This window comes from Plecotus auritus, assembly GCF_963455305.1.
Source record: "Plecotus auritus genome assembly, chromosome: 6".
NCBI classification, from domain to species: Eukaryota; Metazoa; Chordata; class Mammalia; order Chiroptera; family Vespertilionidae; genus Plecotus; species Plecotus auritus.
In genome coordinates, this window is record NC_137773.1 from 110533179 (window position 1) to 110559933 (window position 26755).

At 43.3% G+C, this 26755-nt stretch overlaps 1 protein-coding gene across 6 annotated transcripts in view; it reads left to right on the plus strand.

Annotated features, from left to right (window-relative positions):
• TRPC3 (transient receptor potential cation channel subfamily C member 3) overlaps positions 1-25613 on the plus strand; it is an 80940-nt gene extending 55327 nt beyond the window's left edge. For 2 of the 6 annotated variants that reach the window (XM_080671917.1, XM_080671919.1), the window contains exons 8-12: positions 3440-3635; positions 4910-5119; positions 8000-8083; positions 21456-21531; positions 23886-25613. In XM_080671917.1, coding sequence (XP_080528043.1) covers positions 3440-3635; positions 4910-5119; positions 8000-8083; positions 21456-21531; positions 23886-24028 — 709 coding nt within the window. In that variant the 3' untranslated portion in view covers positions 24029-25613. Of the gene's footprint in view, positions 1-3439; positions 3636-4909; positions 5120-6342; positions 6391-7999; positions 8084-21455; positions 21532-23885 lie in introns of all 6 variants that reach the window. The other 4 variants (XM_080671920.1, XM_080671921.1, XM_080671916.1 and 1 more) reach the window with 3 other exon arrangements.
• Positions 25614-26755: the final 1142 nt, after the last annotated feature.

Sequence of the window (26755 nt, forward strand, 5' to 3'; positions counted from 1 at the left end):
TAGCTCAATGTGTACGGCCCTCTAGAACGGTAATAGTGTGTCCTTCCTCTGGTCAGACTGGTTTCCGCAGTGCAGACTCACCTCTCCCAGGAAGTCTTCCCTGATTGAGCTCCCTTAGTCTTTGTCCTTTTAAGTTCTGTCAGCATGGAGACATCCAGATGTGAGATTCGCTGTCACCCATCAGGGTTTGGCTGTCGTGGGGGTGGCCCTCCCTCTGTACTGCAGGCCTTGCAGGTGGGGAGTCATGCCCTCCACCTCCCTTTGTGTCCTGCAATGTCCCGCTGGACATCAGCACGTTCCCTATAGAGTAAGATGGAGCCTCACGCCCTACCAGGCATCACGTTGTTCAGAAATGAATTCTTTCAAGTCGTCAATATAGAGCAGGTATCGTGTGAACGAGACCTGAAGCTCTTGCTTTCAATGAAGAAAATGTCTGTCTGAACCCAGTGGGAGGCGCACAGGGAGCCTGGAGCTCAGAAGGCGCTTTGGCCCTGAGGTTTTCTCCTCGGCTGTGTGAGGACAGGCACCTGAGCACCGTGGGAGAACACGGCTCGGAAACCAGGCGGCCTGGCTGCCAGTGCAGCCTGCTGGCCTGCAGCCGTGGCCTCTGGCCAAGTTAATGTGTCTCTGTGTTAGTTTCATTATCCTAATATATATAAAGAGCTCGGTGGCGTCACGACCGAATGGGCGACCGGTCATCATGAAGTGCATGGAGCACCTCTCGGTCCCCCTCTCCCCCAGCCCCTGAGCCGTTCACCATGACGGGGGGCTGGCAGTGGGGCAGGACTGGGGACTGTTGAGCGGTGGTGGCAGGCTGCTTCGCAGGGTGGCCGTGAGCTTAGTGGAGCAGTCACCCAGGCGGCAGGAGTTTCACGAAGCAGTCGCGGGGCAGGGGAGTTTCGAGGAGCAGTTGTGGGGTCGGGGAGCCTCGCGGAGCAGTGGTGGGGCGGGGGGAGTTTCGCAGAGCGTCCAGTGGTGAGCTTCGTGGGGCGGCAGCAAGCTTCGCAGAGCAGTCGAGGGGCAGGGGGAGCCTCACAGAGCAGTCGAGGGGCCGCGAGCGTCGCAGAGCATCCTGGGGCGGGGAGCTTCACGTAGCGTCGCAGGGTGGCAGAGGCCATGCGATGGAGGCCAGGCTAGGCCTAGGGACCCTAACCACGCACAAATTCTTGCACGCTGGGCCTCTAGTTTTAAAAATATGCACAAAGAGGTTTAAGGCAGGTTGTCAGGCGGGTTACGGAGGTAATTTATAGAAAGCCTCTTGCCCACAGTGAGAGCTAGGACCCGCCAGCGCCCTCTCCGTCTCCCTGTCCCCTCCCCACCAGGTAGATTCACACAGAGTCAGAGAGAATGAAGGGGGAGGGAGGGGTTCGCAAGGAGCAAGAGGAAAAAGGCGGGAATTCCATGAGGCTGTGAAATTAATGGCAGGAACAAGGGGGTTGTAGCACATGGTCAAATGTTCTATAACAGAGAGTAGCTCTGTAGGAACAGGATTTTTATTCCGCCCCTACCCCAGGGCCCAACACAACTTCTAGAACATTATACGTGCTCCAGCAATATTAGTTGAATGAATGAATTAGTACTAAAACCTATAAATCTATACAATTGTTATTTAGAATCTGTTATAAGATATTTTAAAAAGTTTCCATAAATCTCTTTGGAAAAAGATCTCACTTCTTTTTTAAGATAAGAAAGAATTTTATTCACCTCCATATTGCTATTTGCACAGTTTCCCAGAACAAGTTGTACAGAGTAACACAAATGCTATGGTCCAAATGAAATACAGGATTCATAATAGGAGGGCATTGTTCCTCAGAAAAAGGATAGCACCGCAGCAATGAAAACAAGCTCAGTGTCCGTGAGGACTCGCTCTCGACCTTACCTTTGCGATGGAAGTTACGTGTGTAGTTATTTAAGGGTTATTCTTGCTGCTCACAGACCAGCAGTTACAATTGGGTCATATGCTGAGACCAGCCACATTCAGCTGGCAAAGCCCATTTAAGGGATAAACTGGGGCCTTTGTCTGGGGTGGCTGGGGAGGCTATGTGCTAACTGTTGCATGGGACCAGGAGTCAGGAAGTAGATTATTTAAATTGAGGGAAAAGAAGAGGAATCTCTCCTTCTGTTGCCTCCTCTTCGTTTGCAGCCAAGCATACCTCCTAGCAGGTGCTAATCCCTGTGACATGACTCACGGGAGCAGTGTCTGCCGTGAAAGCCTGACCCCTCACCTGGGACCGCAGCTCTGAGTGCCCCCCAGTTCCCAGGGGCAGGGGTTTCTGTCGGGTACTTTCAGAGATTTTTTGCATAAACAAGAATATAAGCGTTTATATACCCCTCTTTTTTTATTCAAATTGTAGACTGTTTCACACTTGCTACTTCTTACTTTTTTTACTTAAGAATATATCATTTTATATAGACGCAGGAGGATAGATCTGTGTCATAGTGTTTCGCCTATGGATGTACAGAACTGTTTACCCACGCCCTATGGGTGGATGTCAGGGTGCTCTTTCTGCCCCACTGCCTCGCTGCAAGGAAGATGCCTGTGCATAGTTTTCTGGAAGTGGGCATATAATTTTAATCCCGATCTTGTTCTACTTCAGAAAACCTGATTGAGATTCTAAACCACCTACAAGATCACGCCCCAAACTTCCATCCTTCTAAGAGACAGGAATGGGCATCGTGGTAGAACTTCTTTCCCCAAAAAAGTCTACTCCGGAGACTTTTTCCTGAATAACTTACAGAACGGCTGGGCGTCAGCACCAAGTAGCCACACGCTCCTGAAAACCCGAGAATAACTTCTGTTAAACATTATAGTAAAACTAGAGGCCCGGTGCACGAATCCGGGGCCCTCAGCCTCAGCCTGGTGGGGTCATTAGCCTGGCTTGCGCCCTCTCACAATCCGGGACCCCTCTGGGATCAGCTGAAACCGGCAGTCTGACATCCCCACAGGGATGTAGTAGTGTGCAAAGTGGCAGGTGGCCGGGAGGAGCCTGAGCCCAGCCGGGTGCCTCACCAATCCCCTTCATCCCAGTCCCCCGCTGTGCCTGCCTGCAGCCAGGGCCACTCAGTAGCGCTGCTGCTGCAGCTGCGCTTGCCAGTCAAGGGCGTTGTGTCTGGTGCCCATCAGTCAGCTGAGTGGCGCTCCACTGTGGGAGTGCACTGACCACCAGGGGGCAGTTCCTGAGTTGAGTGTCTGCCCCCTGGTGGTCAGTGAGTGTCATAGCAACTGGTTGAATGGTCAAACGGTCACTTAGGGTTTAGATAGATAGATAGATAGATAGATAGATAGATAGATAGATAATTCCATTCTGGGGTTTATGATGGTATTTTATGATGACATTGGACATTGGTATAGTGGCCAGACCCTAACTTGTTTTCACTTCTGACTTTTTAACACAGAAAACTGTTCGTTTGCTGACTGTGTGCCTCATTCTTTCGACAGTGTGGAAGAAAGCTTCAAGACTCTGTTTTGGTCCATATTCGGGTTGTCTGAAGTGACTTCAGTTGTGCTCAAATATGATCACAAGTTCATAGAGAATATTGGATACGTACTTTATGGAATATACAATGTGACTATGGTGGTCGTTTTGCTCAACATGTTAATTGCTATGATTAACAGTTCGTACCAAGAAATTGAGGTAAGCAGACTCCTACCTGTGGGTCTGTCCTTGCTGTCATTCTAATACAGCACATCTGCATCGTGCCCTGTGGGTGGTCCAGCTCCTGGAAGCGAAGAGGTGGGGTGCGCCCAGGCCGTCCTCTGGGTTTTCCACCAGGACAAACAGCCTGCGCCTTCCTGCGTCTTCTAGGGGCACAGCAGGGCTCCCCCCGGCTTTATCATCACTCTCGGGGTCTATTTCAGAAGTTCTGAAATTGGCGGCTGGAAGAAGTGGTAGGCATTGGGAGGTTGCTCTCTCCCCATTAGCCAGCCAGCTGTGAAAGGTCCTGGAGGGGGGATTGCTAGGCATCTGGCAAACATTGATGATGTTCTTTATCCAGTTGGAACTTTTACTCTTGTGGAAATCATCCTACTTTGGGTTTTGGATTGGGCTGGTTGGAACCTTTCTTCACGGTTGTATGTATGTTTTCTATGTCCTCCAGTTTAGTGTTCAGTAACTTCTTAGGGCTTTGCTGTTTGTTAAGTCCATTGAGTCTCTCTGTGTGCTTTAGAGACACACAGATAGTGTTATCATAGCTGAAGTGAGGTCCTCCATGTAGGAGAACTATTGTACTTTGCATTCCTGCTTGTTTAGCGAGTGTGAACCAAGGGAACCAACTTCTCCCACTCTGAACTCCCTCCTCGTCGTTTCTCCTCTCCATCGTTTTTCCCAGTAGGATGGTCACGACCGTCACCAGGGGGCAGCTCTGAGGACCAGAGGAGATACAAAACAGGAATAGGCCGCTGAGGGCCTTGTGTGACATTTGAGGACATATGGCAGACACATAAACGCCAAAGTGCAATTTCATCTGAGTACCGTTTTTCCCTTTGCCCTGGGGATATAGTATGCTGTATCTACAGCCTATTGGAAGGGAGGGAGGGTGGCTAGAGTGTGGGGAACTATTGATGGATATACAGAATTGGCAGGGAGAGAGGATAATCTTCCCATCCTTCCCTGACCCTGACTTTTTCTTGTGCTTTTCTTTGTGTCTTGGGTGGGGGCCAGAAATTCTTGTTAAATTTCAGTGGGTACACACAGAAGCATATGGAAGAGAAAAATAAAATAAAAAATGAGTATCAAGGAAGTTGATAGAATATTATGTAGAACAATAGGAATTATAAGCAGATAATTGTATATAAATCACTTATCTATTTCAAAAGCATAATTTAGGTTCATTGTAACACCTTATAGAATCAATTACTAGAATTTTTAGTTTTTAAAATGAGTTCTGTCTTTTATGTCTTGTGACACAGGATGACAGCGATGTCGAATGGAAGTTTGCTCGCTCGAAACTTTGGTTATCTTATTTTGACGATGGAAAAACATTACCTCCACCCTTCAGTCTAGTTCCTAGTCCAAAGTCATTTGTTTATTTCATCATGCGGATCATTAACTTTTCCAAATGCAGAAGGAGAAGGCTTCAGAAAGACATAGAAATGGGGCTGGGGAACTCAAAGTCCAGGGTAGGTATCTGACACTCACCGCGGCCTTACGGGGAATGTGGTGTCTTTCTCCTGGTCTTTCGATGTGTGTCCAATAATTTTTCTGTGTGAACTTAGAAGATGTCGAAAGTATTGTCCATTCCACAGTCTTTCATAGACGAATGATTAATACTTTCCTAATGTGTCAAGAGGTCACTTAATCTACGCCTTGCATTGGGTCATAATTTCATGTAAACTACCCGATTACAATCAAACAAGAAATTCCTTAACTCTTTAAAAGTGAACAGAACACTTGGTTTCCTGTGTTCCATGCTTCTCAACTGTTCTTCCAAAGTTAAAGAGTTTTAACTGCACATTTTCCTTATGGTTGTATGGATGTTCAACACCACCATAGTCTTCTTATTTGTACGACCCTTTATTGGGCTAAAGACTCCTTTTTCCTTCAATGTTATAAAATTGATGCAGGCCTAAGAGCATCCTCAAGTGTTTATCATAAATGCCCCTTTCAGAAATAATCAAGAACAGTGTGTCCTTGAGTGGCCCCGGTCGAGTCAAACTCATCAACAGAGATGAGTTTCATGATAACAGTTTATTACCATGAACTCAGTTTTCAGAGACAGAATTGGCATAGGACACAGGAAGATATGGGCAGAACCGCAAATAATAGTGAGCAAGGCAGGTAGGAGGAAAGGCGTGGGGCTGACATTTTTATCTGGGTTGTAAGAACCGCCTGCAGCTGGGACGCAAGACAGCAACGTTATTATCTCCAGGAAATCCAGGCCTCTGAGCAGAGCTGTACCTGGTTCTCAGTGATGCTGGCCAAGGGCTGGATTCGTGCGACTTCATTTCTCACCTTTGAAGACAGAGGTGCTTTCCAAGTCTTGTAACCCCCTGGCAGCTCATTTTGCAAGAAGGTGGCCTTTTAAGCCTTTACACCTGGGTGTGGGCTCTTAAGGCCATGCGTCTGCAAGGCAGTGATGGGTTGCAGCATCCCACGATTTCAAATAATACCCTGTGTGTGCCCACCAAGAGGCAGTTTACTGTCAGGAAGAGCACCTGGGCGTCTGACCCGGGTTTGAATTCCGGGCTTACGGCCTATTAGCGAGTCCCCTGGGTAAAGTGCTCCATCACTCTGAGCCCTAAGTGTCGCAGCTGAAAGAGGAAGCCTCGTAGGGTTCTCGTGAGAAAGACACCTTGTACAAAGTTCCAGCCTCGACAATAGCAGTGCCCTTCCTCATCCGCAGTTTGCCAAGTGCTTTGCTGTACATTTGACCCTCATGCAACACTGTGAGGTAGGTATGACCATTGTTCCCACTTTATAGCTGAGACAGCTGAAGCCACTAAAGTCGCTCACTTGTGCGAGGGCACGGTGCCGGCCGAGCGGGGCAGGTGTGGGACTGAAGGCAGCACCAGACGCCTCACTCTTTCTGCTGCACCTGGCCGCCTCCTCGCTCAGCTGCACTCTGGCCTGGCTACTGCCCACCTCCTCCCCGCCAGCTGCACCTTCAGCTGCAGGATGGCTGCTCTCTTAAAGGGGCCAGCCTCTAGTTGCCATCTTGGGCAAATTCTGCTACTGCTGAAATTGACTTTGCTTCTCTGGGCATTTAGTAACTGAGGCTTTATTCTTTTCAAAGAAAGCCTCTCCAGGATGGGAATGCAAGCCCTTACACTTCACACCCTAGCATCGTCTTTCTGTAGGCAGAGGATCCCCGACTTCGTGCCTGATGGTGTCATGATGTAGAAGGGAAGATGCTAACAGAGAGGGCATTCAGGTGGCACATGGCTACCTGGACCCTGCCAGGGGAAGGCAGGGTGTGCCCAGGACCGTAAGGGGCAGGCATGCTCCATGTGGGATGCCAGCTGGAAGAGCAGCTGTCCTGGGGAGGCTGCTGAGAGAGAAGGAAGGCTGAGCCACACTCCTCAGCCTCCCAGGCTCTAACATCTGCTTCCAGTTGCCATTTTGATTTTGTAAATTGTGCGGGGAGCTGTTTAACTCTCCTATCCATAGATGTTCTCTGTGTACTAAATTTAGCAAAAATTTGGAGAAATCCTGTGTTCATGTTTTTCTTTTTTAGAGGAGAGGAAGGAGCCTCCAGACCCCTTTTGTAATACAGCAGCCGCGGCCAGCGGCCACACACTGACCTCGGGGCTCACAGGAGCGGTGCCCTGCCAGCGAGGTTTTGTCCTGGCATCGCTGTGACGGGGTAGTGAGGAGGGTCCCTCCCTGAGCCGTGCCATGGACGGCGGGTGGCGGGCTCCGCCTTTGAAGCCCACCGCGTGGGGAAGAGGCTGCGCACAGAGCCGGCTGGCGGTGACCACGTTTGCCTCTCGCCTCCTGTTCCTCTCCCGCCCTCCCCCCTCCCCCCGCAATTAAACCTGGAAAGAAAAGAAAACCTAAATTCTTTAGCCCAATTCCCTCCAAAGTTGTGACTCTGACTCAGTCTAAGGCCTATTTGGGCAGATATTTTAGGGCTAGAAAATACTAAACAATGCCATCCGAACATGCGTGTTCTGTTCACATGGGAGAGGAACCAGGCTCGGAGCAGGTAGAATTGCTTCTGTGCTGCTTCGCCTTCTAGGCGCCCTGGATACATGTTGATAAAGTGTACACGGTCCCCAGGATCAGGAATGCTTAGCACGAGCCCATTTTTAAAAGAATGTTTTCCGTTAATCAGCTCTGTGACAGTTCATGCTGCCAGCATGTCAGTAATGTGAGCATGTTGCTCCCATTAATTTTGACCTTCGGAAATATATTAAACCACGTCTAAAACTCAACTTCCACAAAATGTCCCTCAGAAGTGCTGACTCCAGAAACGTTATCAAGGAGAATAAAGTAGATTATATTTGTTATTTCCAAATGAATGTATTCTAATTTACTAGGTTAATTGTATTTTTTCCTAGTTAAACCTCTTCACTCAGTCTAACTCGAGAGTTTTTGAATCACACAGTTTTAACAGCATTCTCAATCAGCCAACACGTTATCAGGTAAGCATTCATTAGACATATCTCTTTATGTCTGTAATTCAGTATCTGTGTGTGTGTGTGTGTGTGTGTGTGTGTGTGTGTGTGTGTGTTTAGTGAGGAGAATTAGATCATCCAAATATACTATGAGGATAGAATAGAACAAACTGGGTTCAGTTATGGAGGGAATTTTATAATTCAGAGTCTAAATTCTTTATTATTATTTTTTTGGTTGAGGAGGAAGAGTGTTTTGCTATATTGAAAGCAAAGTGTTGGCACAATTTCCAAAGGACACTTGTATCTTGAGCTGGAGAAAGCAGGGAGAGAGACGGCATATTTGGAAAATAATCTTTGACTCATTTCTCCAGGTTTTCCTTGCAGGCGATCCATTTTTCAGGTGGCTTCTTAGGCTATACTGTTTCATCCGTGCTACTTTAATATATGTTTTGCATTTTGATATTGGATGTGACATTTGAATACTATTCTCCAACTCACAACAGGTTATAGTTCTCTATTTTCCGTCTGGATGACCACTTTTGATTACCAGTCTTTAGATTTCTGATGTGTACAAGATCACAAGAATGAGGAGCAAGGAGTTTTATAATATGTGGTGATGACAGTCAATGATTATAGTTCTCTTTATACAATTTCCTTGGAAGCAGCAAGTGCATTCTATAATGTTCAACTATTATCAAACTGATTTTGATGGAACGTGTACCAATTTATATTCTGAGAATAAATGTATGAGAGTGCCGGTATCCTCCTTAATTTTCCAACAGTGTGCTTGTCACCAGTGGTTCTTACCTTGCCCAGACGGGTGAAAATGGCATCACAGTGCAGTTTTGCTTTGCATTCTTTACCATGAATGAACTTGGCCAGCTCTTTACTTTTAGTGTTATATATGCTTAAGACCCAATATATATTTGCCTTTCTTGATGGGCTTTTTCCTATATATTAAGAGGAGTTCTTTTAAGAATCAATTAATTCTTTTAAGAAAATCAGTCCATTGTCTGTTATATGAATTGGATTTCCCCTTACCTCCTTGCCCCCAGTGTGTTGTGTGTCTCTTTAATGTTTATGGGTGTTTTTTCCAACTTTTTTATTTTTGTGTAGTCAACTTTACAAATTTCTTATGACTTCAGGTATTGTGTTCTTTTTAGAAAGATCTTTCACCACATGAGAATTTTCTTTAACCTATATTTTCTTTAGTATTTTCATGGCTTTAACTTTTTACCTGAAGATATTTGATCCACATAGAATATATTTTGATGCAACATGTGAGGTGGGGATTCTAATTTATTTTTTTTCCAGATGATTACACCCTTGGGCATCTTTTCTACTGATTTAAAATACCACCTTTATTATTATTTACTAAATTATTATATCTATTTAGATAAATTTCTAGGCTTTTGATGCTGTAGAACCACATTATTTTAATTATTACAGTTTAAAACAAAATAAAACACATAAAATATGAACACCCTTATGTCCTTACTTTAGGACTCTTATTTTGCATAATTTTTCCGTTTTTTTTCTTCCTTGTTTATTTATTTGAACTTTAGAGTCAGCCTGTCCAGTTTGCACAATATCCTGTTGATATTCTTATTGTGATTGTGTTAACCTAAGAACTGACATCATTATAATGTTCTGTCTTCCTTTTCATAAACACGATATACCTTTGCAAGTGTTCAGATCTTTGGTGTACTCGGTATCATTTCAAAATAATCCTCCTAATGTTCATATTATTAGGATTAAAGTTTTCTGCAAATCACACAGACCCACCAAATACCAGCCACTACATGGCTAAAAGAAGATAGAGATTTCTTTCTTTCTCTTGAAGAAGTCAGGAGGTGATGATTCCAGGGCTGGGATGATACTAACAATGCCAGGGACCCAGGCCTTTCCTATCATACACTCTGCGTGCATATCTCTCAGTCTCATGTGATCGCCTGGGCCAAGAAAGCCAGCGGAGCCCTGGCTACTAGTTCTGCCTCCACAATGCAATTAGAAGGCTATAGGGAAGAAACGCCTTTACACTTCCTGATAGCTCTGTTACTTGGTTTACAAGTTTCAAGTGTTGTCTTTTGACTGTCCACTGAAAATATGAGAAAATCAATGTGCTTATTTTATCTTTTATCATGTTCCCCTTCTCCTCCCAGCTTTTGCTAGTAAAGTCACTAGAACGATAGGAGAGTTAAAAAACACACAACCAAAAAACACCTTCCTCTACCCCTTAGGTTCAGCACCTAAGGCCTGCGAATTGAACTACCAGAAGACAACTTAACGGGGAGGGTGGAGAGGGGGGATAAAAACAGCTTCTTTACACACACAGAGCCCATACACATGGGAGAACTCGGTGACCAGTAACTCGAAGAGGCAGTTAGAACATGAGGCTTATATACCCTCTTGGGAAGTGACAAGACAAAGGAAAGGAGGTTGGGCTCCGAGTGGGGTGGGGCGGGGGGCGGGGGGTAAATCGTGGGAAGGTAAGTATATGGGGAAGTAATGGAAGAGGCAGGTGGCTTTGGGAAGGTTTGTTTTGCAGACCCGTCTCAGGGCAGCTTCCTGTCTTAGTGAGGATGCGGGACAGTGGAGGGCCAGACCTTCAGAAAGGACATGCCCGTCCTGCTGTTAGGTGATAGGAGGGGGGCAGAGAGCTGTTTCTGCATTTTCTGCTTCTCAATAACCTTTAGCTCAGAATAATCCTTATGCTGATGTGACATATTTGGGGTGGCATGTTCTGATTGTTATGCCCAGATTTCGTGATCCCCAAAGACCACCAGGGAGCCGAGTCCGATGCAAAAGCAAAGAGCCTTTATTCGAGCTTGCTCGAGCTCAGTCCCACACACACACACCGGCGCAGCAGCGAGGTGGAGAGAGAGAGAGAGAGCTTCAACAGGACAAAGGTTTTATAGGGGTCTGGGACAGGGGGAGGGTCCCCTGAGTTGGCTGACCCCGATTGGTCAGTTCCAGGTCACCTGAAGGGACTAGCAAGGCTGTCCCCTACCCATACAGTTTTCCCAGGCTTGTTTGGATGGCGGTTATCAGTAGGATGAGAGCAACCTTTCATAGCTTACCAAGAAGTCTGTAACTATTTACTGAGATTTGCTGTACTGAGAATTTGTCCTTCTGCTCTGTCTCTCCCTTAGAGATTAAGAGGAACAAAGAATACATTCCTCTTGACAGACCTCCTATTCAGTGTTTTGTGTATAAAAGGCATTACGCAGTTAATAAATTTGCTGCAGTCTCTCGATGATCTGTAGTCCTCCCGATTCCGCTCTCCTGTATTTTTTTTTTTTTTTTCTTAATTCCCACCTCCCTACCTCAGCCCGGTTCAACCTGTCAGGCTGGCCCTGGCACCTGATGGGTGAAGGAGCATGCTACGGTATAGCCCAGTTTGGGCCTAGCTGCTTTCTTGTAGTTTTTCTCGGAAGGGAGGTTATTCTGGGGACAGGATGAAGGGCCTAGCACAAAAATGGAGTCTCTGACCTTTCACTGATCCCCTTCACTACCTTGTCAGGATTACAACCCACATTTATTTTCGTTTTTGTCCCACAATTAAACAGTCAATACTCACCACCATTTTTACTTTTTTTGGCCATAGTTTTCTATTAATCTCTCTGTTGTCAATTTGTCTTCTTGTAGCTTCTTCAAGGAGAGCCATGGAAATGATATTTTCTGAGTTATTTCATGTTCTCAGCTGTTTCCTATTTTCTATGTGTTTATATTGACTAGCTGTAACACTCTTAGAAATGACTTTATTTTCTTAATGTCTTTGTAAACATTGTCCCCCTGTTCCTACAATGGAATGTTCATGGGAAAGAGTTGGAGGCCAGCTTGATTGTTTTTGGCTTATAGTTGACCTAGGTTGTGTATGAATGACCCAGATTTTTTTTTTCAATCTTTTAAATCCAGTAACTTTCTATTGATTGTTCTGTAGGTGGATCTGTGTGAATTTTTCTGGCATACAGTAAGGCCATTCAATCTGCACATTCAAGTCTTCTTTTATCTCTGAATAATTTTCTTTAATTATATCTTGAAATATTGTTTCTGTTCCATTATTTGGGGTTCCTTCTTCAAAGATACCAATTGGATGCCCACTGAATCTTCTTTGCCTGTCTTCCAGAGCTACCATTTTTTCCTCTATTCCTTTTGAATTTTCATCCCTTTCTCCTTTTGGCTTCTCTTTTATTCTCATATTGTATTGTATCCTGCCTATCTTCATGTATGCTACTTCTAATATACCTTTCATTTCTATGATGATTTTATTTTTTCCCTTCTTGAAAATTTTCAGCTTATATGTCATCTCTATCTCACTGAGTACTTCTGGCAAACATGACTTTTCTCTATAATTTCTCCTTCAACCCAGTGGTCCAAGCTTCTGTAGAATTGATATCACGAGGTCAAGGGAAGCTCTCAGCCATGACTGTCTGCTCTTAACATTGCCCCACACCTCCAGTCGACCTTTTCATATAGCCTTTCTAAAAAAAGGTAAGGATGCCTCTAAGCTCCATTAAAGAAGGAGCTTGTTTTTTCTGTTTATTATTTTCCTTGTTGCTTTTGAGTAATTTGGAAGAAGTAGAGAAATTCCCAAATTCACTGTCAAACTCAAGCTTCTTGCAGCTGAAAATTATTATGCTTCTAAATGAGATGATCCTTGCTAAATGCCGACCTCAGAATCCTGTACATTTCATATTTTCTAAGGAGAATTCCCTGTGCCTGTGGCGTAATCTCCTGGGCCTCCCAAAAAGTGATAGTACAAAAGAGGAACTCTGAGAAAAAAGTCTCAATCAGCTCTACAGACACCAAACAAACTTGACAAAAAGGACTTGATTGCATTTAGATAAAAATCTCTTTATTATGGACTCCATGAGTGATAGCAACAGTTGGTTTAGTTGTTATGGATTTTCGTTTTATGCAGTGTGATTATAATAGATGACTTACCTACGAAATTCCAGGTCTTAATCTGCTAAGTGTGGGGATTTTTCCTTTGAAGTGGTCATCTTTGGGAGACACTAATTCTAGTGTTGCTGCCACAATTCAGAGCATTTTTGGAATATCTCTAAAGAATTAACTAACAGTGGAAATGGCTAACCTTGGCCCCTAGTTAGAGCTGCACAGCATTTTGGAATTCACATGTGTTATCTTTCCAACATGAACTAAGGGATGGACTATTTCCAGGTCTCGTCACATGTGGGGAACCTGATTTCAATCCGACATGAAGTGTCTTCTTGCCTCATAGACAGGCTCAGACTTGGTGGATGAGTATATTTAAGCTGTAAATATTAAGGTAGAAATTTTTGTGGAAAGCTGAAAACATCTAATTTTGAAGGGGAAAATGTCAGCTTGTAGCCAGTTTCCCTGCAGCTTAAAGATGAAATGGAGATAATAGGCTTCCTGTTTTCCGTCAACGAGGGAGTTTAATCTGAGTGGCTTTGCCCAGGGTGTTTCTAGGGAGGCTGAATTAAAAAAAAAAAAAAAAAAAACACTTTTTTTTTTTTTCCCTATTATCATCCCTTCTGGCCAGAAATGTTAGTTTTCATAGACTTTTTCCAGCATGGTTTCAGATAACATTACATAAATATTTTAGAGAGATTATGCCAGGGAATGTAGACATCTTCATCTTCAATTTTTTATCTTTATAAATAATACTAACAAGAGCTAACCTTGCCTTTATTAAAAAAAAAAATGTTCTTGATATTAGAGAGAGAGGAAGGGAGAGGGAGAGAGAGAGATAGAAGCATCAATGATGAGAGAGAATCATTGATCACCTGCCTTCTGCACGCCCCCTAATAGGGATCAAGCCTGCAACTTGGACATGTGCCCTGACCGGGAATTGAACCATGACCTCTTTGTTTATGGGTCGACACTTAAGCACTGAGCCACGAGCTGACCTTTTCTAAGCAGGAGCTGTTGCTTTTACATGCATTCGATTATTCAGTCCGCACACTTTATGAGCTGAGTTTATTACCCCCATTAAATAGATGAGGAAACGGAAGCTTCACAAGTTTAAGCAGCTTTCATTCACTCAGCTGGAGAAGAAAAGCCTGTCTCTGGGACTAGCTGTGGTGGTGGCTGAGTCCTTGCGTCGTCACCACTACCCCAGCAGTAACCGCATTGCCATGTCCTCTGGGTGGCAGGCACCACAGTGCTGCTCGGGTGCTGGCCACGAGGGGCGGGCAACGGCTTGGAAGAGCCCGTGGGCTGCATCCCCTCTGCGCAGCTCCCTGGCCTGGAAATCTGGCTCTGACTGGACATGGATCCAATTGCCCCCCTTCCCATTGGGATAGCCGTTGTCATGGTCCCGTTTATGGACAGACTGTCCTTTCCCACTGATGGGTATGACTGACTTCCACGCAACATAGTGGAGATGTGTGTTTGACAAGTAATGAAAACACAGGCTAATCCGATGGCTGTTTCTCTCTTATCTTGGATCTTTTTTTCTCCCTGACAGTTGCTGGGAGCAGGCCTGCTGGAATGGACATTTAACAGGGAGCGGGATGCCAGGCTCCCTTTTGTTTAGGCAACCCTGATCTCTATGAGTAATTGCCTTGGATCTCCCCCTTCCCTTGGCTGGGGGGCACCCCCTCCTTTCCACAGGGAAGGGAGAGAATAACCTCTCTCCTCACCTCCCATGCCTCAGTCTTTTTCCTGGTGGGGTTAAGGAGGCAGTATGTGTGAGTCCAGTACTGGTTTATGATTGTCACCAAGCCCTGAGGAGCCGTGGCTGCCCCCAACTGCTAGTGGCAGCCTAGTCACATTTAAATCTTTTGTCCATTTGGCTCCTTTTCCTTTTTAGCATATGGTGCGAGGTAGAGACCAAAATTTAACTTTCCCACAGAGATAGTCCATTGTCTCAGCACTATTTGCCGAAAATACCGTGTCTCCCCGAAAATAAGACATTGTCTTATATTAATTTTTGCCCCCAAAGACACGCTAGGTCTTATTTTCAGGGGATGTCTTATTTTTCCATGAAGAAGAATACGGTACACATTTATTGTTAAATGAAAATAAAGGAAATTTATTACCTGTATACGGTACGGTAGTACGGTAGTTATCAACACAAACCAGACAAACTGTGAATCCTACAGTATCAAGAATTTACTCATTTATTCAATGACAATCATGTCATCATCTTCTGGAACATCATCATAACAATCCAATTCCTGAATTTCCTGGTGAATTTCTTGTGACTCCATTTCTTTCAGAATCAGTGGACCAAATCTCTCATGTTTAGCAATAGCACTGTCTTTAAATGAGTACTTCTTGTCAAGGTAGCCTGCTCGCAGTGCATTTGCAATGCAACTGTCAGTGATTTTCTCCCATGAATTCTTCACCCAAGTCACAACTTCTTGCAGTTTAGGTTTCACAAAGTTTCCACGCTGATTTCTCTCCATTCTATTTTCAATGTGGTCATTAATTTCCATGCGCAAATTGTCTTTGAATGGCTTGTTTATTGCAATATCAAGAGTCTGGAGATAGGCCGTCATTCCTGCGGGAATCATTATCTGATCTATTTTTCTTTCGTGAAGAAATGTCTTCATGTCTTTAGCGCGGTGAGTGCTGGCTGCATCCCAGACTAGCAGACCTCTTTGGCTCCCTCGCATAACAAGCGGCAGCATTAAATCGACCCACTTCCTTATAACTGCTTGTGTGGCCCAGGCTTTTTCAGTTTCAAGAATAAAAATGTCCAAAACACGTTCAATCTTTTCCTTCTTGCCCTTAGAAATGATTAAAGGTGGGATTTTAGTGCCATCCAGATGAATTGCCAAAATACAGGAAACACATGCACTTTCGTAAGCAGTGGAGGGAATGTACCCTGCTGTTCAATTGTTGTTTGAGATGATTGGCCCATAAACACTGCAGTTTCATCCATAGCAATCATGTTGGAAAGATTGTATTTAGAGAAGTCAGCATCATCAATAAAGGACTTGAATGCAAGTGCTCGCTTAATAACTTGAGTATCTTCCAACCTAAACAATGTTGTAGATCTTCTTAAAGACAGTTCACTTTGCTGAAGGAAATTATCCAGCCAGTGTTGTGATGCTTTGAAGTCTTCGGGGGCTATGTCAAACTGTGGTGCCATTGCAAGGGCAAATTCTTGAATCTGAGCCCTATTCACAACCAAAGCCTTTGCTCTCCTGTCAACAACCCATTCACAGATCAGGTCTTCCAGCTCGGAAAATAATGGTTGCCGACCTGATCCACACTTGCGCTTTTTAGCATTTCCCTTGTCCACTTGTTCAATGAGGTTACCATACTCTGCTCGCCATTTTCGGACCAATCGGATACTCAACATCTTCTCTTTGCAGAAAGCAGTAAGATTTTGGCCCCAAGAGTCTTCCACGATTCCTTTCTTGTACTCCACAAAGTAGCTTTTTCTTTTTGCACTCATTTCTAGGGGTAAAAAAAAAAGGAATTGGGGTATCAAGGTGGGGGGAGCGGGATCACTCAAAATGACACGGGGGACTAGAGGGGGGAATCAAAATGGCACAGGAGAATCAGAGGGGGGATTACCATTTTAGTAACCCCTTTTGATCCTCCTGTGTCATTTTGATTGTCCCCTCTGATCCTCCTGTGTCATTTTGATTGTCCCCTCTGATCCTCCTGTGTCATTTTGATTGCCCCCTCTGATCCTCCTGTGTCATTTTAAGTGATCCCCCTCCCCCCACCCCTTTATCAGACATTTACTCCCTGGGGCCTGCCTGGGGACTGTCACTGGGCTTGCTGGGGCCTGGCTCTGGGCTGGAGCAGGGTCTGCCACTGACTGAGAACCTTCAGTCATCATGAAGGCGGCCGCAAGCATCAGGTAGTGTCACCAGAGACAGACCAGCACTCACCACCTTCGCCGCGTCCCGTCCACTCTAATCCTCCTGTTCTTCTACATGCATCTGCGAAAGTCTCCTCTCTCCCACCCCACGCTCACCACTCACTCCGATCTCCGCTCCGCCTCCACACAGCAGTGACGTCAGGACTCCGCGTAACGTCCCTGGTTGCTAGACGCCAGTCGGGGCGGCCCTAGTGACCAGTTTACGGTAAATTAATTTTCATTCTGAGACAGAGCCTGGGGGCCTTATTTTCGAGGGATGCCTTATATTTCACTCAGAAGGAAACCTGTAAGTAGGTCTTATTTTCGGAGGATGTCTTATTTTCGGGGAACACAGTAGTTTACTCTTCAAGATACATTAACCGATATACATTTCTTTCTATAGGAATCTGCCTTCACTGTCCCCTAACCTTAATTTTACCCCCGATATGTTCTCCCGTCAGCGTGAACTGTTCCAGACAAGCTTCACTGGAGTAGGGGCTGTGTTCATTGTTGCATCCTGACTCCCTAGCTCACTACCTGACTCACTACTTGACTCACTACCTGACTCACTACCTGACTCACTACCAGGCTCACTACCAGGCTCACTACCTGACTCACTACCTGACTCCCTAGCTCACTACCTGACTCACTACTAGGCTCACTACCAGGCTCACTACCTGACTCACTAACTGACTCCTTAGCTCACTACCTGACTCACTACCAGGCTCACTACCTGACTCACTACCTGACTCACTACCAGGCTCACTACCTGGCTCACTACCTGACTCACTACCAGGCTCACTACCTGACTCACTATCAGGCTCACTACCTGATTCACTCCCTGACTCACTACCAGGCTCACTACCTGACTCACTATCAGGCTCACTACCTGATTCACTCCCTGACTCAGTACCTGGCTCACTACCTGACTCACTACCTGACTCACTACCTGGCTCACTACCTGACTCACTCCCTGACTCACTCCCTGACTCACTACCTGGCTCAGTACCTGGCTCACTACCTGGATCACTACCTGGCTCAGTACCAGACTCACTACCTGGCTCACTACCTAGCGCAGAGTTGGTTTTCAGTAAATATTTGGTACTTGAATGAGCGAGTTCAGGCTAATGCCCACTCAGCTGTGAGTCTGTCCTGGGTTCCGGAGTCCACAGAGCCCAAGTGGTTTTATATTTTACTGTGACTGGTAAGGTGGGCTTTTCCTTCTCCATAGCATGAGCGCCTCTTGATCTGTCATTATTCTCTGTGACAGACGCTTTGGATCATCCCAGATCCTTTTACTTGACCTTCGCCTCTAACAGGTCACTTAGGTTCATAATTTCTGCTTCCTTAAACCTGAGGCATATTTTCCATTCTCCTGATACAGTAGTCCTCCTCATTGGTGGTTTCACTTTCTGAGGTTTCAGTTACCTGCCATCAACTGCAGTCCAAAAATATCATATGGAAAATTCCAGAAGTAAACAAGTCATAAATTGAATTGTGTGTGTTCCAAGTAGCATGATGAACTCTCTCACCATTTTGCTCTGTCCCACCCAGGACATCACTCACCCCTTTGTCCAGGATAGACGTCTCACCCATAAGTCATTTAGTGGCCGCCACGGTCATCAGATGGATTGTGGTGTCACAGTGCCTGTGTTCAAGTCACCCTGATTTTATAATGGCCCCAAAGTGTAAGAGTAGTGATGCTGGCAATTGGATATGATAGAGAGAAGCTGTAAAGGGAAAATGTGGAAGTTCTCCACTTTATAAGTAAAGAAAAAAAAAAAAATCATATGCTGAGGTTGCTAAGGTCCACGGTAAGAATGAGTCTTCTCTCCGTGAAATTGCCTAATTTATAAATTAAACTTTATTATAGGTTTTTCTGTGTAAGAGAAAACAGTATATATTCAGTTTAGTGCTATCTGTGGTTTCAGGCATCCAGTGGGAGGTCTTGGAAGCAATCCCCCACAGATAAGGGGGGACCTACTGTATCTGCATTTTAGTTCAGGCCATTTTTCTCTTTCCTTCATTATCTTTTGTGATATTTGATATGTGCAGAAGAATATGTGTCCCATAATAAGTTATGAGGTATAACTACCCGCACACCTATGAAGCCACCTCCTACCTGACAACATGATCTGCCACCAGCTCCACAGTAGGTGCTCCTCCCTGGCCCACACCTTGCCGCCAGGTAATTCTAGCCTGAAGTTGGGGTTTCTCATCCTCTCACTCTGGTTTTCTTTTCAAATATAGGCTTATTGCACATATAGATAATCCCAAAAATGCATTAGGTAGGCTTCTTATTGAGCTTTATAGAATGATTTCATACTTCGTGAATTCAGTTTGAATTTTCCATTCAACATTTATGCTTCTAAGATTTATCTCTATTGTTGTGTGTGGCTATGGCTCATCACTTTTATTAAGCGACCACAATGACATTATATTTTGTAATATACCGTGATTTGTCTGGTCTCCTGTTGATACTTGTTTAGATTGTTTTCCGTCTTTTGTTTTATTTTGCTATTTTTGACAAGATTGCGATAAACATTGTTTATGCCTCCTGGTCCACATACATGTATGAAGCTTCTCTAGGTACTAGACCAAGAAGTAGACTTTCTGAGTGAAAGGCTATGCATGCAAAAGTTCAACTCTAAAAGGAAATGCCAAAGTGTTTGTCAAAATGATCTATTTATACGCATGCCTCTAAAGCAGCAATTTTCAACCCGTGTGCTGTAAGAGTCGGTAAAACATGGACTATCTGACTACTTAGGGCACTGATGTCTTTCCCCTTATATTGTCAAATTAAAAAATGGTAATAGCCAACACAATAATAGCAATAACAATAAAATCAAAAGTTTTTATCTCGTTGAAAAACAGTTCTACACTGAATTTATAAACATATTCTCCTATATTGTCTTTTGAAGAATTTGAAATGCATGTGGAATTCACATTTAAGATATATGTGGAATTAATTTTTGTGTGCATGGTCTGAAGTATGGCTCCAGTGTGAATGAGTCAAAATCATACCTATTTTGGTAATTTTAGTTATTAGTTTATGTGCGCCATGAGATGGAAAAGGTTGAAAAAGTACAAAATTTTATAAAAAGTATAAAAGCACTAAAGTATAAAATTCCATTGATCCTTATCCTTTCCAACACTTGCCATTATAAGATGTGTTAATTTTTCCCTTTTTAGATGTGAAATTATATCTCCTTTTCATTGTAATTTGCATTTTCCCAAGAAAATAGTTGAGGATTGCCAAAACCGGTTTGGCTCAGTGGATAGAGCGTCGGCCTGTGGACTGAAGGGTCCCAGGTTCGATTCCGGTCAAGGGCACGTAACTTGGTTGCGGGCACATCCCCAGTGGGAGATGTGCAGGAGGCAGCTGATCGATGTTTCTCTCTCATTGATGTTTCTGACTCTCTATCCCTCTCCCTTCCTCTCTGTAAAAAATCAATAAAATATATTTAAAAAAAAAAAAAAAGAAAATAGTTGAGGATTGTTTTATGTGCTTATTGACCATTCATGGTTCCTTTTCTGTGCATGTCTCTTTTGCCCATTTTTCTGTTGGGTTGAGTTTTTCATATTGTATTAAAGTTCTTCATATATTTTGGATCCAAATTCATTATCAGTTACAAGTATTGCCTATATTTTCTCCCATTTTGTGGCTTGACTTTCTATTTCCTTCATGGTATCTTTATTAACAGAAGTTTTAATTGTAATGAAGTTGAATTTATCAATCCTTTCTATTATAATTAGAATTTTTATCTTATTGAAAAACTTACAGCTCTACACTGAATTTACAAATAGATTCTCCTGTACTGTCTTTTGAGGAATTTAAATGCATGTGGAATTCACATTTAAGATGCATGTGGAATTAATTTTTGTGCGTATGATATGAAGTAGGGCTCCAGTGTGATTTTTTCCATATAGGAAAACAATTATCCTGTAAGAGCATATATTTAGATTGAGTATATTTACACTATATATTGCTAGGAGAGGAAAGCATACAATATAACAGAATATATGGTATTTTAAAAACATAAAACACAATCTCTATAGTGATTAGTATATGTACAACACTTAAAGAAAAGGTATTGGAAGGACATATGCCAAAATACCAACAGAGATTCTCTTCGGATGGTGGGATAATCGATGACTTTGTGTATTTCTTTGTTGTTCTTCTCTGTATTTTCTAAGTTCTCTCTATTGAGCATAGTTTTGGTTTTGTTTAAAAAAAGAAACCAAAGCAATGAGAAACAAGGTAGTGTCTATAGATGACAATGTAGTGTCAACACACCTTAAAGATAAATTGTGCTGGAAAGAGAAACCATGAATTGAACTCTTCCAACTGAACCTTTGTGAAAAGCTCCTTCTGTCCCTGGGGGTGGGCTGGGGGACATGTTTGTGAGGTATGCAGTCAGTCTCAGTAAAAGGTGGGAAAGGGTGACATTCTGAAACCTGGGGGGGTTCTCCTGCAAATAGTTACATTAAACGCCTCCCCCCTGAGCTGTTTGCTTTGCAGGCATGTAAAGCTCCTTGGAGAACAGGGTGCCGTTGGTGATGGAATCATTTCTTCTTTCCCAACAGCAGATAATGAAAAGACTCATAAAGCGGTATGTTCTGAAAGCACAAGTAGACAAAGAGAATGATGAAGTGAATGAAGGTAAGCATCCCCAAACCGAGAAACATCCTTTTACAACTAAGTGCACGAACTTGGAAAACTGCATAGTGAAGGATCCTTTAAAAATCCAATCTCAGGGAACAGTTTGGGTCCTTCCAAGATTGACAGGAGAATCTTATGTTACATTTCTAAAATGCTATCTTTTTAAAGAAACAGTTTTTAAAATGTCAGTCAGCGGCAATTTATCTCTACTCCAAATGCCCTGATTGTTAGATTGTGAAGACTGCCGTCTTTCTTTTTTCTATTAACGTAAGATGGGAGTTTCAGTGAGTTCACATGAGTGTTGCAGGTGAAATAACGGTTGACTGAGACAGAATCCACACTTCTTCAGACAAATCTTCATTTTGTTGTCCAAAAAGAAACCTCTAGCCCATTTTTCCCATCTGTTTTTCTCTTGCCTTCCACGTTTCTCCTTGGCCCCTTACTTCAACGTGCCTACTTTTCCAGGTAAATCCTAGGCAGGGCATCCGTTGTGAACTAGAAACGTTTTCATCAAAGGCTGGGGTGTAGGCCAACGCCCCGAGTTGAAAAGAAATCAACCTGGAGCAATAAGTTCAAATCTATAGTTTGCAACACCTATCAGATGCCAATAGACCTGTTGGCACTGTTAAGAAAAAGAAAAAAAAAGAGCTAAACTCAACAAAAATTGTTGATGAGCTTTGAAACTAGTATTTGATTAAGGAAAGGAAACCCTTCCAAATCTGAGTCAATCCAGTGGTGTGTGTCTGTAGAAAAGAAATCTGTAAAGATGTGAATGACAGCCAGCAAAAATCCACGGGGACCTAGAGACAGTGTGAAGGAGACAGGACTGGACTGGGAAATCTGATCAGTTTTCCCGTCACTCCCTGAAAACAAAACACAGCTAGGTGCTGGGAAACGTGGATGGCCGGGGCAGCATCAGAAACAAGGAGCCGTCTCCTACAGCCTGCACAAAGGAGGAACATGGATGAATGAGAACTGGCGTTTTGAACCAAGTTCTAACTAAGAAAGTGTATCACATAGCCGAACCACCTCCTGTTATAAACGAAGAAACTAAAGTCAAAAGAGGTTGGGTAATTTGTTTCCCCGAGTTGGCAGACTGAATACATTTAGTGTTCAGTACCCCGTAACTCAGAAACAAGGGAGAAGGATACTGTAGGGAGGACATTGTGGGTTCACTGGGCTTCTGGTCCAAATATGACACTGAAGGGTGTGAGAATCCACTTCCTCCACCAAAGCCTGGCCTGGGTTTCAGATTAGATCAGCTTACTAGTATTCCCTCTATGCTGCCGGATGCAAAAAGGAAGAATCACTTTTTTTGTTTTCTGCCATGAAGGAACCTAGAAATGTCTTGTGTGTATTCTTGGGGAAGAGTTAGAATTCCTAAAAGAATGAAAAGGTTCTGACCTTTATGATACTTTAAAAACATCATAAAGATACCAGGAAAGATCATGAAATGTAGGCTTTACATATGATTCTCATTAAAAAGCTGTTAAAGTGCCAATAATTTGAAGAATCATTTCTTGGATTCGAGATAAATTCCTGCTTCAGGGTTCCACTTTCAAGATCAAGGGCTTATCTCCATTGCAATCATTTGCAAGAGAATCCAGTTTTTTCGTTGCAATCGACATATGCTCCAAATACTGCCAAGCTGAGTTCTGGGAACAGTTGTGTTTTAATGGCCAAAAATCTGCTATGGAGACGCCCATGATGCCCACACAGCCAGTGGTGCCCTGGCTGAACCCCTTAATTCACCGTTGCTCCTCACTTCCTTACATGTCCACCCTCTGTGCACCACAGACTAATCTGTTGTTCCTTGACGCCACGTTCATTGCCATTGCCTTCCCAAATAAACACGCTCCTTCTTTTCCTTCCTTTCCCTTGCTTCAACCTTGACCTACATTTACTTCTTCCATGTCTTTGTCTGTTAAATAGATTGATTCATTGTTAGTAGCATTTTGTTTTGCTGGGATTCCCTTCCACACTAGCCATGGGAGAGGATCTCTGTAGGTGCCAATCTGCATGGCTGAGGGAACCCAAGAGCCTTCCTAAAGACAGGAAGGAGGCCCCTGCCTGTAGGTCAGATGACAGGGAAGCCACCCTGCATTCAATGTTGGCTGAGCCACAGGACGATACCCGCACTGAGCTTTCCTATTAAAAACATAGCTGGACTACTTTTATAGCTTTTTACAAAGGTCATCATATTTTTAAAGACAGACATTTCTTAAAGGGAAAAATCTATTTTGGTGATGTTATGGGGCAAATGTATTTATATCGTAGGAATTTCACTCTTTGTCCTCTTCTAAATCCAAAGAAAAAATGACCGATTATGTGTTTCTTTGATACCAATACTTCAGGCGAATTAAAAGAAATCAAGCAAGATATCTCCAGCCTTCGTTATGAACTGTTGGAGGACAAGAGCCAGGCGACAGAGGAGCTAGCCATTCTCATTCATAAGCTCAGTGAGAAGCTGAGCCCCAGCTCGCCGAGGTGTGAATGACGTGGAGCCTGGACTGCGGCTTGGACTATAGCGCAAATGTGGGCAATAATATTTCTAAGTATGAAGTACTTGAAAAACCATGGTGTACATTTTCAGTGTTAACTACCTTTATCATGTGAATCTTTGAAAGTTAAGTCTTCATGATTTAACTGTTTTATCACGTGTAAATGGTCTTCATTGGCCTTGTCTGCCTTGACATTACAAACAATGACATGATATTGTATGGAAAGGCCCGGTTGCTGCCATATTTGTCCATTTTAGATTGAACTCTACTACATCTTTGCACTATCTGTGGGCCTCCCAGAGACTGTAAGTAAGCTCCTTGGGGACAGGGACTATGTCTTACTTATCTTTGTGTCTCCAGCATCTAGTACAGTGCCTGGTACAAAGGAGGTGCACAGTAAATTTGTTGAAACCACCTGAACTGAACTGCCAACTATGGACAAATACAAATAAAAAGGCCATCACTATGTAGCACACCTTCTCTTGTCCAACTGCTGAAGCGGTTTTTTAAAAAATAGAAACTGAAGACAACTGACAAGCAGCTATGACTTGATCAGATTTTCTTAGAATTTTTGGCATCACTAATAATCCTAGAACCTTTAAGCCCTGGGGAAGAATTTAACAATGAAATGGGTTAATAGAAAATATCATGTTAAAGTTTCATAGAATTGCTCAAAATAACTTATTAAAGATTTTTCTAAAGGATAGACTGTTTTCTGTCTTAGATTTTCATTTGTTGTTTTTTAGTCATGTGAATTTAGTCAGCAGGACAGTGAATTGTTTTAAGGGGGCTGTGTAGGGTTGTTATTTTGTTATGACCTCCTGATTTCTGCCTCTGCATTTTGGAGGGCATGCTTATGGGAAGAAATAGGGCAGAGTAGTGGCTGTGGACCTGGAGCGATCTGTCCAAGCATCACCGGGTGGGTGTCATTGCCCTTTGAGGCCTCTCTTTGCCATTGCTCACAGTGCTTGGCATCCTTTATCTGATCAAAGCATTGCGCTTATACTTTCTACACAAAACAGGTTGTGATGTATCTGTTCTCGGCTTATTGTGCAACTGAGCTGAATACTGGTAATATCTACAACGCCTCAGGGCTTTAACAGGAGAGGGGATACAGGCCAGTAACTTCCATCATCTCTTCACAGACCACGAAACACTCAAATACATTACTGCAGTTAGGCTTAAATGGCTCATAGAATTATGCTTAACCTCCTGTTCCATCTGTTTGTATCAAGACTGAGAGGAATACGAATTGTGACCAAAACTCAAAGGTAGTTTTATAGGCCCTAAACACCGGTTTAAAACATGATACTTTAAGATCATTGCTCTCACACAGCAAGGCTTTCTAGACATGAAGACAAAAGTGGAACCACATAAAGCTCTTTAAGATGATTTCTTAATTTCTACTTCTTGGGACTTAAAAAAATTAAGAAAAGAACTTTATACATTTTTGCTACCATTGTAGACTATTTCACTAACTTTTATGCTATTCTAATAGTACTTTGTCTTAAATGTTTTTCAAACTTTCTGTATTTAATGTTAGTCTCAGAACTGAATAAAATATTGATTTTTTTCATTGTTATATGTTTCTCTACTATATTACAACAATACTCTCAGTCTTACAGTATTGTCTAGGATTGTAAGTGTGGACGTTTTGAATGGAATATTTAGTAATATTCCCATTTGGGGGTTGGGGAAACGTGTCCGATTCAGCTGGAGACATTCAGCCTAGGGTCCTCGGAGTCTTGAATAAAGATACAGCTAACAGCATTGTTTAAGTCCATGCCTCCCACAACTGTAGAACTCTCAACACATTCCTTTCTGTTATGGGCTGAATTTTGCGTGCCCTCCCTCCACCCCAAATTCATTTGCTGAAGTCCTAACCCCCAGGAACTCAGGATGTGACTGAATTTGGAGATGGGGCTTTAAGAGATAATTACATTAAAATGAAGTCACTAGAGTAGGGCTTACTCTGATATGACAGGTGCCCTTATTAGAAGAGGAGATAAGGACACAGACACAGAAGGAAGACAGGTGAGGTCACAGTTTGAAGATGGCCAAGGATAGAGGCCTCAGGAGATTGGTTTGGTTCCCTGCTGACACCTTGATCTTGTACTCCTAGCCAGTGAGATCCTGTAAGAAAATGAATTTCTGTTGTTGAAGCCACCCAGCTGGTGGTACTTAGTTATGGTGGCCCTATCTTTCTAATACACCTTCCAATCCCCTAAATTCTATACAATTCTGTTTTATCCTATCTCCTTTATGTCTATTTTTCAATTTACTTCTAAAATTTATCTGTATTTTTGTTGAGTCTAAATTAATATATATTTTCCCAAATTGTTACAGAGCTAACCCATTTTAAGGCATTACTATTTATTTTAATGTGGTTATATTAGCCTCAGAAAAAGAATGATCTGGAACAGCTTGGAACCTGGGCAAAACCTCAGATTCTTCTGTTTGAAATGATTTATCTTCCTAAGAAGCAACTCTTCTCAGGGGTTTAATTCTTTTTTTAAAAAAATATATTTTGCCCTGGCTGGTTTGGCTCAGTGGATAGAGCATCGGCCTGCGGACTGAAGGGTCCTGGGTTCAATTCCGGTCAAATTTTTTTTTTTTAAATTTCAGAGAGGAAGGGAGAGGGAGAGATGGAAGCATCAATGATGAGAGATAATCACTGATCAGCTGCCTCTTGCATACCCCACATTGGGTATCAAGCCCACAAC